The following is a 14,463-nucleotide window of genomic DNA, read 5'->3' as shown; positions in this document are numbered from 1 at the left end:
AAGTTACCAAGTTAAGAATTGAATGTTAATGTTAATATTCGTCATTTTCCCAGTTAACGGGTCATTTGTTTCAGATTGTAGGCTTGAGTTCTACTCTACAGACTTGAGTGCAATAGTCCAAGTTGTTGGATTATGGAGTTGCTGTTCTTTGGATTAACTGTTAAATTGAAAATATCAGTTTCTGATATTGTCAACAGGTCCAATGGCATTATTTTGGAATGCAGCAAGGGAGGTAAGCCCAATATTAATCCTCCACTCAATATACCAAAATGATACAGATTAACTGATCATTATCATATTGAAAGTGGGAGCTTACTATGTACAGATTTGATTTGTGGTGTTTTACGATTGTGTGTATTCAGTGAATAACTGTTATTATGAGAAGAGATTTAGGACATCCTGGGACAAACTACAGGTGCAAGTCATCTTCAATAAGGGCAACAGATTACAACTGTTAAAGCCTCTCTGATTACTGGAACAACCACAAAAAGTTACTCCTGGATAACAGTTGACCTCTCATTTTTGGAACTGGCAAGGTAAAAGTAGAGAGTGGGATCATTCTCTGTGGCTTAGTTGATGAAAATCCCATGCAAGTCTAGAATTGTTCCAAAATGCCCGATTTTATTTTGAAAGAACTAAGAGGAGCGCAATTAGCCTTTTAATTTTTGGGACAGGGTAAGGGAAATCAACCATGATTTGTTTTAATTTTATGATCTGTGGGGCCACATTGAACGAAGAGCCTATTTCTACACTGTATTGTTAGGTGTGCTCACTGTGACTAAAAGTGACCAGAAGGGAGACTCCAGATTTTTGCCTTTAGCTTGGCTGTTACAAAATTGTTATCCAGGAGTAACTTTATGAAGTCTCTCATGTAATGAGGGGGCATTTTAATAGCAGTGTTTCAACTATACAGTAAATCAGCAAGCTAACACAGTCAGATTTAACCATGAACTCCAGGCTCCAATTACATGCTGACATTTATTATGTAGCCTTGGCCTATATGGTTATTTTTCCAGTTCAAGTACTAAGGATGGCCAGTGTCCAATAAAAGTACTTCGGCAAGGAGCTGTGGTCTTTTGGAGGAGAAGGCAAAAGGGCCTTGCATGGTAATTGATCCATTGATGTCCGATGGGTGATGGATGCTCAATAAGATGCAAACTAAATATGCAAGACTGTAATGTGTACATTTATAGATATTTACACACAAATGTAGACATCACATTTCCACAGATAAATGTTAATGCTATCCATACAGTAATGTAAAAGTGCTGGGAGTGCAAAACCATATTGCACTCTTTCTTGACCTCACTAGGACTACACATGCCGGAAATCATCAATAATCAAGGAGTGGTATTTAACAATAATCACCATTGCTCATGTATTTTCCATTATTCCTGTGGTTGTGATCCAAGACAGGTAATTAAACAGATAAAAAATATTTCTGTGGCTTATATCTACACAGTATGTTCTGGAACCATCTTAGTGAATGTTGTCATTTAAATTTGAATGTTGAACCTGTTATGTTACTTGACTTTCAAATGTCACTGCTGACCTGTGCATATTTTGTCACAAGTCTCAAACGATCAGACTAATTTGAAATATAGTGAGTAAGGGCATGTACAAGCTGGGAAGTTACCTTGGATACGCTGCAATTGTTGTAAGTCTTAAACCAGCCACGTACGTCATTTTGCACTTCAACACTCGACCCAGCCATCCTTCTGTTGACCACTATAGGATGCCGTGTATTTTTTTTTTAAATGGAAAAAGAAATGTTTTATTCCATCTTGAAGAGTTTTTCCACTGTCACTTCAGCAGTGATATGTCATCTGCAAAGTCATTGCTCTCACGACGAAGGCAACGGAAGCAGCGCCACTGAAAGACCATCAGGCACAGGGGCAGCATGAAGAGAGCGCAGATGGCTGCCATCACGTATGCGATTGTCATCAGTGTTGACTCATCTGTCTGTGGAATGTTGTAGCCACAGTCCTCCATGTTTGTACTGAAGAAGGGGCCATCCACCGTGGCTGTCCGGAACTCATCGTGCACTAGAAGCAAAGATTAGGGAAAAGGTTAGCCTCTATGGTGGAGGTTTGTCCTCTGTAATCCTTTATATGGTTATTCTACTATTTATCTCTTTTATAATGTGATGGTTTTCAAATTTCTCCTTGGGCTTGACTCTTTTCAGCTCTAGTCTGTAGCCCTGCTACACTCAAAGGCAACTGCACTCCTATAAACTGGCCACTTGATCACAATTTTCTCACTGTCTTAGCTCTGGACTAAACTCCAGTTTCCTTTCTCAATTTAAGACCATGTTTATCACTTATCTTTTTGCAGGCATGCGATTCAATATAAAATGCTGATGGCACTCCTGTGAAGTAATGTCACATTTGGTTATCAGAGAAGCTACATAAATTAATCAGGAAATTCTCTCAAATAAAAGAGCTTGGTGTGAATAACTGTCTAAGACTGGCAGCTGTTATTCTTTTTAAAAAATTTTTTAAAAATATTTCACAGTATGAACTATATTGACCAAAATACACATACACAGTGTCATTTTCTCCCCTTTTTCCCCCCTCCCTCCTTCCCACCTCCCTCCCCACCCACTCAACGATCAACTTATGTGAAACATTAAACCCATTAAACAATGTCATCACACAATGAAAATAAACAAGAAAATTGTGTCATCTACTTTTACACACTGGGTCAGTTCATTTCGTCGTCTTCTCATTCTGTCATTTTAGGCAGTGGAGGTTCGCGGTAGGACTTCTCTGTTGTGTTCCATGTACGGTTCCCAAATTTGTTCGAATACTGTGATGTTATTTCTCAAATTATATGTTATTTTTTTCCAATGGAATACATTTATTCATTTCTATGTACCATTGCTGTATTCTCAGGCTATCTTCTGATTTCTAGGTTGACATAATACATTTTTTTGTTACAGCTAAGGCTATCATAATAAATCTTTTTTGTGCTCCATCCAAATCGAGGCCAAGTTCTTTACTTTTTGCATTACTTAGAAGAAAGATCTCTGGATTTTTTGGTATGTTACTTTTTGTGATTTTATTTAATACCTGATTTAGATCTTCCCAAAACTTTTTCACCTTCTCATATGGCCAAATTGCATGTACTGTTGTTCCCGTTTCCTTCTTACAGCGAAAACATTTATCTGATACTGTTGAGTCCCATTTATTTAACTTTTGGGGCGTGGTGTATAGCCTGTGTAACCAATTATATTGTATCATGTGTAACTTCATGTTTACTGTATTTCTCATAGTTCCGGAGCATAGCTTTTCCCATGTTTCATTCTTGCAATTGTTATTCTTGAAAAGATGTTCACTACATCCTTCGCTTTAACCAGGTCTGTGCTGTGGAAGCCGTCAAGTTTATTGTTAACTGATTGCACATGTACAACTCAACAAAACAACGTTCTCTTGTCCTTGGAAGCCGTCAAGTTTACTGTTAACTGATTGCACATGTACAACTCAACAAAACAATGTTCTCTTGTCCTTGGTGCAAAACACGCAGATATACAACTGGACATAACACAGATTCAGACGAACAATACATATGCAAGATAAGTATTTCATCTATACAAATAAATAAGTAAATATTGTTTGATGAATATGAGAGTCTCAGATGATAAGTTTGAGCAGTCACTTCCTTTGTTCAACATTCTCAGTGCCTGTGGTAAGAAGCTGTTCCTCACCCTGGTGGTGCTGGCTCTGATACTCCTGTATCTCTTACCCGATGGGAGTAGCTGAAGGATGCTGTTTGCAGGGTGGAATGATTTTGCACACTCTCTTCAGACAATGATCCTGGTTGATCACATCAATGGTGGTGGAGGGAGACTCCATTGATCCTCTCTGCCACTCTTATGGTCCTGTGGATTGACTTCCGATCCATTTCTCTTCAGCAACCATACCACACTGTGATGCAGCCAGCCAGGATGCTTTCAACAGAGCTCTTTTAGAAGGTTGACATATTGGTGGGCATTAGCCACGCCCACTTCAGTCTTCGCGCCTTCCTGACAAGAAAGGAGATTTTGAATGTCTATGATAGGTCACTAGTTAAGTGAACTCCAAGAAACTTGATGTTCTCCACTGTACTACATAGTTGTAGTATGTAATACTTGGTCCTTCTGAAGTCCATGAACATCTCCTTCATCTTGTCCATATTGAGACTCAGGTTGTTATTCTTGCACCATTTCATGAGATTTTCCACCTCTTATCTGCAGTGCGACTCATCGATGTTGTTGATGAGGCCAATTACTGTTATGTCATCTGCAAATTTGATGACACTGTTGGAGTTGGATCTGGTGATGCTGTCGTGAGTCAGTAGCATGAACAGGAGAGGGCGCCACTGCTCAGCATGACTATGCTCGAAGATCTGCCACTGACCTGGAATTGTGTGACCTAATCTGAAATGTTACATAATGATTCAAAGCATTCTGTGCAAGTTGGATGGTGTTGTCAGTTTCCTGATAGAGGCAGGTCTTCTGTTGAGAGTGAGTGACAGATACAAACAGGAAGATTTGATTTCCAATGTTGAGGCAGCAGACCCTTGAATACAAGACAGTATGTCAGGTCTTGTTGATCTAGCTTCTACTTCCTAGAAAACTCATAATCACAATAATGGAGGGAGAATAGGAGGATTTTTATTAATTAGTGAGGTCATTGTCAGAACCAGATAATGAGGACGTGATAATGAGTTCTGCAAGGGATTGAAATTATTTGTGGTTACATACACAACTTTACCACATCACACATGCTGTGTTCCCTTGCTAAAAATTCTTTTCCGATGTAGATGAATTGATATCAAGCGTGCATCCACTTGAGTCTCAAACACAATGTTAGGTCATGACATTCATTCTCATTTATATCTGAAAATGAATAAAAAGATTAATTGAAAATCTAACATTTACTAATTCATACTTCTAATTTCATTCCTTTCATGTTCCTCCCCCTCCTGCTATTTATTTCAATCTAGTTTTCTGACCTTGGTTGAAATCTTTAATACTGTCTGTTCCCTTTGACATTGCTGGGAATTAATTTGATTTTTCCTGATATCTAGCCAACATCTCTCTCACAACCAACATCATCAAAAACAGCTTCATTGCTGTTTATGGGACCCAGCTGTTCTTCAACTATGATGCTTCAAGAACAAAATTCATTGCACTTCAAAGTTAAACATTTTGGTGCAACAATCTGTGTTTTCCTGTGTCTCACCTGCCACATAAATCTTTAGTTCAGCACGAATTCTGGCAATGCTTGAGTACTGAGTGATGCAGTAATTAACTTCTCTGAGCCATTGCAGTCACTTCTTAATGCTGTGCAGGAACTGAGTGGAACCTCAATAAAGCCAAAAGTGGCAACAGTCAGAACCTGCACAGCAGAAGAGGTCAAAAGTGTGCACGAACAGCAAACCTTGCGACTACAGGGAACCATGTCCTGTACCCACTAGTATTTCCACATTCACCACTCAGGCACTGTAATAAAAGTGGGCAAAGTGTGGCACACAGCCAGAGATATACTGACAACCGCTTCAGCAGTAGAACCAAAAACGGCTAGGTCAAGAAAGAGACTATCAGCTCCTTCAATTCCACTGCCCCAGATCTTCCTACATAGTTCTGCAGGTTTTGTTTTAAATGACCTAATGGGTGGGGTAAATGAATCCAGCCAAGCATGGCATTCCTCATCCTAATTGCTTGTTTGCCAAATAGGCCTGTGAGATTTTCTAACTTTCAGCTGATGTGGAGTGGTCGAAATGTGTTGTAATAATTCCGGCTAATGAATTTGCATAGCTTTATACCGCACAGAGAAAACATGGCAAAGGGTAGATTTGTTTATACCTTTTTATTGGGAATCTTTTTGTAGATGTTAACGCAGGGCTTCCTACTGTCTATATTATGCAGCATCAGCTCCAATCCAATACAGAGTAAAGCTCCTTATGCCTTAACAAATCACACCAATTATAAATGACCCAACTTTTCCTGCCTTAGCCTGGTCACACCCTTTTTAGATTACCAGTCTGTTTAAAGGTACTTCTTAATAAAAATGAGGTTGAGATGACTTATTGTAAACATATCGAGGGATGGGAACATAGGATGGTGCAAGATACACAGCAGTTACTGAGTGATTACAGCCTTTCTGAGGTGAAGAGGGTAGGCACCTTTGTATGAAAATAAGAAACTATTCTGAGTCACAATGGCAATTAGTCATGCTTTTGAATGTGATGCCCAGCCTAAAGGGGGACAGAAACAGGACTGCATAAAGCAATTAAACAAGATTCATCACACTCACCGTGACAGGAGCTGACCGCAAATCCAATGCGCTTTCGAGCACGGTCAAAGACCACGTAAAACCCTTCCATGATGACAGCTCCCATCACAGTTCCTGTGGTGGACTGGGAGATGGCAAATTTGTAGCAGTCATCCTGAGAGGTGGCAACGTCTTCTACTGGACGCAGATATTGCTATGTTTTGGAGAAATTGAGAATTGGAAGTTAATAATTTTTTCCCATTGAGTTCCATTTTATGTAACAAATAAAAGCAGGAGCTGCTCTGCCACTCGTTAAGACCACAGCTGAGCTTCTACCTAAATACTGTTTCCTGTACCAGCCCCATAACTCAATTCTTCTGTTAACGGATCTTGATGAAATCAATAACAACGAGGTAATAATTGACTTTGTCACACTTGAGTTAGCATAAAATCAGCCCTCTCATTCTCCTTCATGACAGGTCCTTTGTTCACTTTCCTTCTCAGTCATAATACTCCCTGTCCTCAAATCTATGGATTCAAGCCCTGAATTCTTTTAACAGACTGTTCACAGTTCTGAATAAAGAATTCTAAAGATTTACAACTCTCTCCAAAAAGACCTTTCTTATTTGAATCCTACGTTCCTAAACATTTATTCAGAGACTGTCCCTGATTCTGGACTCTTTACCAAAGTCTCAGCATCCCCTCTGATAATTTCTTTCAGGATCAAGAACATCGTAGTGAGATCACTGATTCTTCTAAACTCCAATGTATAAAAGTCAAGCTGCTGCTTTCTCTCTTCAAAGGTCAATCCCCTCTATCTGTTGATTGAACATAGAATTTGCTGGATGAACTCAGCAGGCCAAGCAGCATCAGTGGGAAAGAAAGAATGGTTGATGCTTCAGGCTGGAAGCCTTCAGGAAGACAAAGTGCAGAGGGGATATTGCTGGTGTTCAAGTTTGTTTATATTTACCACACAACTGGACAAAATAGCATTTTTTGGTCCTTGGTGTAAAAACATCCAAACACATAGATGGACATAGCACACATATTTATATGCAGTACTTATATAAAAATAAATAAATATTGTTAAATAAATAGTAGAATCTCAGAGGATTGTATGAGCAGTTCATCAATCACTCAACAGTCTCATTATCCATGGGAAGAAGCCATTTCTCAGCCTGGTGGTTCTGGATCGGATTCTTCTGTATCTTTTTCCTGGTGGGAGTAGCTGGAAGATGTTTGTGCAGGGTGGTAGGATCTTTAATGGTTTTGTGAGCCCTCTTCAGATGATGATCCTGGTAGATCTCATTGATTTTGGGGGGAGATCCCAGCGATCCTCTCTGCCACTCTTATGGTCCTGTGCATTGATCTCCGAGCCAATGCTCTACAGCAACCGTATCACTGTGATACAACCAGCCAGTACACTCTCAATAGAGGTCCTGTAGAGTTGACATGATGGTTCCCTGTAGCCTTGCCCATTTCAGTCTTCTTGGGAAGCGCACTCGCTGTTGCGCTATCCTGCCAAGTGAGGAGATGGTGTAATGAGGACATGGTGGGAGGAATTGAACAGGAGCCAGTAGGAGAGTAATGAACCACCTATACTGCATGGCTCATCATCCACTTGACCCCTTTGTTTCTCTTGCCTCCTTCTTCCTTTGGAACTTGTCTTCTTTTACCACTCCCTGGTTCATCAATCCCCTCCTGGCAATTGCCCAATTCATCTGTTCCAGTCCTTATTGTACTAGCTATCTTCCCTCTGCACTCTCAGTCATGATGAAGGGTTCCAGCCTGAAACTCCAAATAATTTTTTTCTCCCACCAATGCTGCTCAACACACTGAGTTCCTCCAGCAGACTCTGTTTGTAAGACTGATAGCCAGACTGGGTGGGGTGGGGTGGGGGGGGGGGGGGAGGGAGTGGAATCAGCATCTTATCTTTTATATAATGGAGTTTAGAAGAATAAGAAGTGATCTTATGACAATGTATTTGATTTTCAAAGAGATTGTCAGAGTGAATCCTGAGGCTGTTCCTTCGGTACCAAGCTCCTCCAGCAGATTTTGATTAGCTCCACATTCCAGTGGCTGCAGACGCTCTCTCATGCATTGATCGATTAATCTGTCCCATTCCTTTGATGCTTTGTTCAATTTGACCTGATTCATAAGGAGCAGAAAAGAAGATAATGAATGGATAGAAGGCAGCATTAAATGGTTCCAGTCCTGGTGATGGAGCCAAGTTTCTATTTGAGATGTAGAAACATTAACTCTGTTTCTCAGTGCTGCCTGACCTAGAATATTTCCTTCATTCTTGTATTTCAGATTGTCAGCACTATTTGGGCAAGTTTTTAAATTTAAAAAAAATTAGACATACACGAGTCCATGCCGTCCAATTTACACCCAATTAACCCACACCCCACAGTACATTTTGTATGATGGGAGGAAACCGGAGCCCCTGGGGAAAACCCGCACAGACACGGGGAGAATGTACAAAGTTCTTACAGACAGCCCGGTCCCAATTGCTGGTGCTGTAAGGGCATTACTCCAATCGCTACGCCAACCATTTCACCAAAGTCAAGGAAAGATATTTGGCTCTTCTTCCACATCGGTTATTGTTATCAATCAGATATTTAGTTTGGCTCAAATATAACAATGACTAAAAATCCCATACCATCCAATGGTAGGGGCTTTAGCAGCTGGATTGAAAATAAACCATGCAAGAAGCATTTGGTTCAATGAAACAAAAGCACGTCTCAGTGAAGTGGATTGGATGTAACTGTCATTCTGACTTACTTGTGGTAGGATAGTGATTTGGAAAGACTGATTGGTGGCCTCCCCCATGAGGTACAGTGATATTGTGGGGAAGATGTGCCAAGGTGTGGTGCCAACCTGCCAGCACACGAGTTGCTCACCCAACCAAAACCCATCGGGGAACTTCTCAGTCTGTCAATAGAGAGAGAAAAACATTCAAAAGTGAAGGTAGTAATAATGATCATGAATATTTCATTACTTTTGGAGTCTTTAATCAACACCAGATGTTGTACAAGTTTTCATCTATATTCATTTATCATTTAAAACATCTGTATGTGTGTTGTGTATATTAGGAGATTACACCAGAGAATCTCTTCTGTAAATTCATAAGACATATTGATGAATATTTTACAACTGGATCCTCACTACATCTGCTGTTTTGTATTTGAATTCAAGAATCTCTCTCATTACCTCTTAAGGAACTCATCATTCTGTGTACCCTTCTTTTAGAAAATCCTTAGAATGACTTGCTGGAGGAAGTGATATTTTGGTGGGTACAATTACTACATTTAAGAGATTTGGACAGTACCTGGATAGGAAACAGTTAGAGGGATATAGGGCAAATGGAATGAGCTCAGATGGGGAACTTGGTTGGCTCAAGCAAGTCGGCCAGAAGGCCTTGTCTCCATCCTGCAAAAGATGATGACCTATATTGTTGATGTTGTGCCTGGTTTGTGTGCTAATGATGTTGTTCAATACAAGATGTGCAAGAATGTCGACAACCTCCACATTTGCCTTCTATCTCTTGAGATGCCTGGAACTTTACTATGTTGCATTCAACTTTAGTTTGTTCTGCGGGATTGTCTGATTGTCATTCTTTCAGGTTGGGAACTTTGGAGTCAGTCCTTTGACTTAGGGAGCCAGTGACTGAGCATCTTTTTTATTTGCTGCATCCCTGGGTGTTTTACTCATTGCTAGCTGAGGTCAGTGAGAACCCTGAACTGAGCATGTTGAACTAATTCTAGCAATATCCTGTGTAACATTTGGTGAATTCTATACAGCACATTCATGGACTATTAATGGCACTCAACAGTTTTTGAAGGAAAGTGTTAAAAGGCCGATCCCTTAAATATATGAATCCTCTCTCAGGGCTTTGGGTGAAGCTTTATGAAGCCTGACCAGATTATGTTTCCATGACTCCACGGCTTTGTTTTTTCCCAAGTTTTCATGTTACTTCTCTCCCCGCCCCCCTCTCCTCCCTCTGGGAAATCAACCTTCACCAACGTTGAAACCAGAGACAACCCAAGATCATGAGAAAGCTACAGATTCTTTCTGGACCAGGAACTGAAACCCAAAATAGCATACCCTCACATCAAGAATATTTCAAAAGACATACTTCACATGCATGTGTGAAGGGGATCATCCTCCATACTCCCCAAATGACATCTCAGAACATGTGGAAAGGTTAGATCGCTCTCCCTTTAAAAAGAAAATTCCTGCTTGTTGCATTGTGTAGATCCATTAATCTGCATTGGACCTTTCGGGAAGCTTGAGATGTTTCAATGTGCTTTATAGCTTGTGAAGTGCTTCAGAAGTGTCGCCATTTTCAAAATGATAGAAATGTGGCTGCTAATTTCTGCATTGTAATGTAATAATCTCCTTGGTCTGTCAATAAATCTAGGTAAGGTATCGAGGAGGCCTTGTTTGCTGTTCTTAAAAAATATTGCTACAAAGTCCAATTTCTCCAATTGAGAGGGCAAAATGTATTTACCTCTGTTGGATGCTACGAGATCTGCTGAATTCTTCCAGCATTTTTGTGTTTTTTGCGACACTCACTGTTTTACTTCCCTCTTTCCAAAACAAGCAACCTCCCTGTGTCAATTATTTGAAAGTTCTATCCAGTCAGTCACCGTCTTCTGCCTTATCCTCACAGCCCCAAAAGAAAACAGTTACCATTTCAGATTGGTGAGATTTTATCATAACTGATGAAATATCATCAACCTTCATGAAACATTAACTATGTTACTCCCTCTACAGATGCTACCTGATCAGTGGAGTGTTTCCAACACTTTGTTTTTATTTCAGATTTCCGTAATTTCCACTTTTGTTTGGTCTTTTGTTATTCCCTGGGTGTAATCTGCCAACTCCACACAAGCAATCAAGTTAAGAACTTCTGATGGGCTTGATGTGCAGTATGTACATGCATATAAAGGATTCACGGTGATACAGTTCAGAAGGAGACTATTTTAACCCATTGTATCTCCGCCAGCTCTTTGAACCTTCCATCTAATGAATTCTTTCATAAGAACCTGAGAAATAGGAGCAGGAGCCGACAATCTGGCCTGCCAATCCTGCTACACTATTCTATGTGGCTGATCTGATGATAGGCTTATTTCCACCTACCTGACCTTCCTCATATCACTTGATTTCCTTACTATGTAAAAATCTATCAATCCTTGTCTTAAAATTATTGACTGAGGTAGCCTCCACTGCTTTAATGGGGCAGAAAATTCCACAGATTCCCCACCCTTTAGGAAAAGCAGTTCCTCTTCATCTCTGTCCTTAATCTACTACCCTGAATCTTGAGGCTATATCCCCTAGTTCTAGTCTTCCCTACCAATGGAAACAACTTGCCTACCTCTATCTTATCTATGCCTTTCATAATTTTATATATTTCTAATTCTTCTAAATTTCAGCCAGTACAGTCCCAGATGACTCAATTTCTCCACATAGGCTAACCCCTTAATCTCTGGAATCAACCTGTTTAATCTCCTCTGCACCACCTCCAAAGTCGGTAAATCCTTCCTCTTGTAAGGCCAGAACTACATGCAGTACTCTAGATGCAGCATCACCAGTTCCTTGCACAGTTGCAGCATCACTTCCCTGTTCTTAAATTCCATCCCTCTAGCAAAGAAGGCCAACATTCCATTTGCCCTCTTGATAGCCTGCTGGATCTGCAAACCAACCTTTACGATTCAGGCACAAGCACTCCTAACACCTTCTGTATGGCAGCATGTCGCAATCATTTGCCATTTAAATAATATTCTGATCTTCCATTTTTCCTTCCAAAGTGGATAACTACACTTTTGCCAACATTGTACTCTATCTGCCAGATCCTTGCCCACTCACTTAACCTATCTATATATCTCTCTGAAGGCTCCCTGTATCCTCTGAACAATTTGCTTTTCCACTCAATTTAGTGTAATTAGCACAACCTACCCCCTTGTGCCAACAGCACGTAGGCTCCCACTTTTAATAGGATTAATGCTACTCTGACAGTTCTCATTTAGTGACTGATACCACTAAAAACATGAAGATGGACAGGCATTTGGATCACTATGCTGCAAGGCCACGCTTCTTCCAAGTCACATTCCAGCTTAAGTGGTTCCTTCATAATCACAGGGTCCAAATTCAGGAACTGTCTGGCTAACAGTATTGTGGGAGTAGATCAAAAGGGTTCAAATATACCACTCACTACCATCTTCTCAAAGGCAATAAAGGCTGGACAGTAAATGCTGGCCTTGTTAGCTTTGGACACATGCCAAAAATATCTTGTGGATGAAATGGGGAGAAATAAGCTGTTTAAAATAATGCATCGACTTTCTTTCCTTTTCAGAACTAATACTCAACAGAAGATGCGGCCTTGATGGATTTCACAGCGGCTTGGAAAACCTTCTTGGGTAGCCTGAGATTCGTGGTTCCACTGTCTACGATGCTCTTGTCGTAGTTGTACTGAAGAGAGCAGAAAGTAAAACAGAACAGAGATAATGAGTTTCAAACCAAAGACTCTACGACAGGCAGCAATGTCAGTGGGGATGAGAAATCTAGGATGTTTTGGGTGGGGGTGGGGGGGTGGTTAGATGACGACGTGTTATCATCAGGACTGAGGTGAGGACCAAGGGCCCGAATTATTACTGATGCATCTCTACACCTTACCCAAGAATGTCTCTGTGACAGTGCAGCATAGTCAGACCCTCATTTGTTTATCAAGGCTCGAGGGCAATGTTCCCTCTAATTTTTAGTCGTCAGTGCACGCAAAAATCTTGTATGCAATTTTTTTTCCTGTGACAAAAGCACTGAATGCTTGTGCAAATGTAAACTTGAAATTGTTTCGAGATAATTTTGGTACAGCCAATAAAACTGTACTGGCATGTTTTAATGTAATACAAGTATGATTTCATTCTACAAAGTAACGTATTTAGTTAAGATTTTACTTTATACTTTGAACTTCTTTGCTCAGTTTGTTGTTCCATTAAATAAAACATCAATGAGTATTTTTTATTTTTATGTGAAGCAATGTTTAAATAAATTAATAACAATTACACCCATCAATTCACAAATTATTATTATTAAAGTTGCTGGAAATGGTTAAATCAAAACTCATCTAATTACAAAGCTAGTTGACAAACTATCGAGATGCTTAATGTGAAAATCTTCATGAATAACACAGCTTATGAAGGTTTACAAAATATTTGACATAAAATTGCACAGAATAACAGACATATTTAAGTCACTCAGTTATTTTTTTTCTCTCTCCTATCTTTGGTACTTACCCATTCTTTGTAAACTCTATCTAGACAAATAGAACTTCCATCCAATTGATAGCTTTTGGTTCTCATTTGCATATCCAAATAACATTCACCTAAATGGTTTCTTGAAAAAAATACACAAATGCTGGAGATACTCAGCAGGTGCCTTTATGTGGTAAAAGTCAAAATACATCACTAATGTTTCGGGCTTGAGCTCTTCATCAAGGTGTGGGGGAACATGAGAGATGTCCAAACAAAAGGGGGGGGCGGGGGCGGGGAGGAGTCCTGGCTAGTGGAGAGAGAAAGAAAGTAGGAAGCTGATTAGTGGAATCCAGTGAACTCAATGTACATGCCCCAGGATTGGAGAGTGCCCAGACAAAAAATAAGGTGGTGTTCCTCCAGTCTGTGGGTGGTCAGGGTGGGGTAGTGTGAAAGGCTATGTGAACTTGAGAGTGTGACTCAGAATTGAAATGATTGGCTTTTGTTGCGGACGTAGAGGAGGTGCTGGGTGAAGCAATATGCTGTTGATAAGAACTTTGATCTCCTCTGGGTTTGAACATTTTCACTCTCACTCATCTGAACTCTAACACAACTCCTGCAATGGGTAATGATGGGTTTTGTTGCCTGCGCTTTTGTACACCGTTTAAATGCGATTTACTTGCCAAATGACGCTTCAAAAAGTCAAGTTTCCAAATATCATCCCACCACACTAGCAAGTTCTCCAGCAACTTTCCCATCACGATAATACATACAGGTAACTCCAGTTTCTGAATCATACATAAATATTTCTCGCAGCTGAAATTCATGACCTCATGAGCTTTCGGTGCAGCAGTTTCTATTATTTTGTTAAGCCATTCAACAATGAACAAATTTGCAGTTCTTTTGCACTTAATGCCTTTCACTTCTTTTGAATTCGACATAGTGAGTCGTCAATA

The 14,463-nt window shown here is 40.1% G+C and overlaps 1 protein-coding gene across 4 annotated transcripts in view; it reads right to left on the bottom strand.

Annotated features, from left to right (window-relative positions):
* Positions 1–14,463, bottom strand: part of bace1 (beta-secretase 1) — a 163,433-nt gene that overhangs the window by 18,288 nt on the left and 130,682 nt on the right. For 2 of the 4 annotated variants that reach the window (XR_011343424.1, XR_011343423.1), the window contains exons 6-9: positions 12,630–12,731; positions 9,042–9,191; positions 6,300–6,471; positions 1,637–2,045 (exon numbers count right to left, since the gene is read on the bottom strand). Coding sequence is in view for 1 of the 4 variants with exons in the window: in XM_069895026.1 (XP_069751127.1) it covers positions 1,804–2,045; positions 6,300–6,471; positions 9,042–9,191; positions 12,630–12,731 (666 nt within the window). In the remaining 3 variants the exon portion in view is untranslated. Of the gene's footprint in view, positions 1–449; positions 2,046–4,744; positions 4,880–6,299; positions 6,472–9,041; positions 9,192–12,629; positions 12,732–14,463 lie in introns of those variants that run through there. The other 2 variants (XR_011343425.1, XM_069895026.1) reach the window with 2 other exon arrangements.

This window comes from Narcine bancroftii, chromosome 8 (genome assembly GCF_036971445.1).
Source record: "Narcine bancroftii isolate sNarBan1 chromosome 8, sNarBan1.hap1, whole genome shotgun sequence".
Lineage (NCBI taxonomy): Eukaryota > Metazoa > Chordata > Chondrichthyes > Torpediniformes > Narcinidae > Narcine > Narcine bancroftii.
This window is presented reverse-complemented; position numbering and strand designations above follow the sequence as displayed.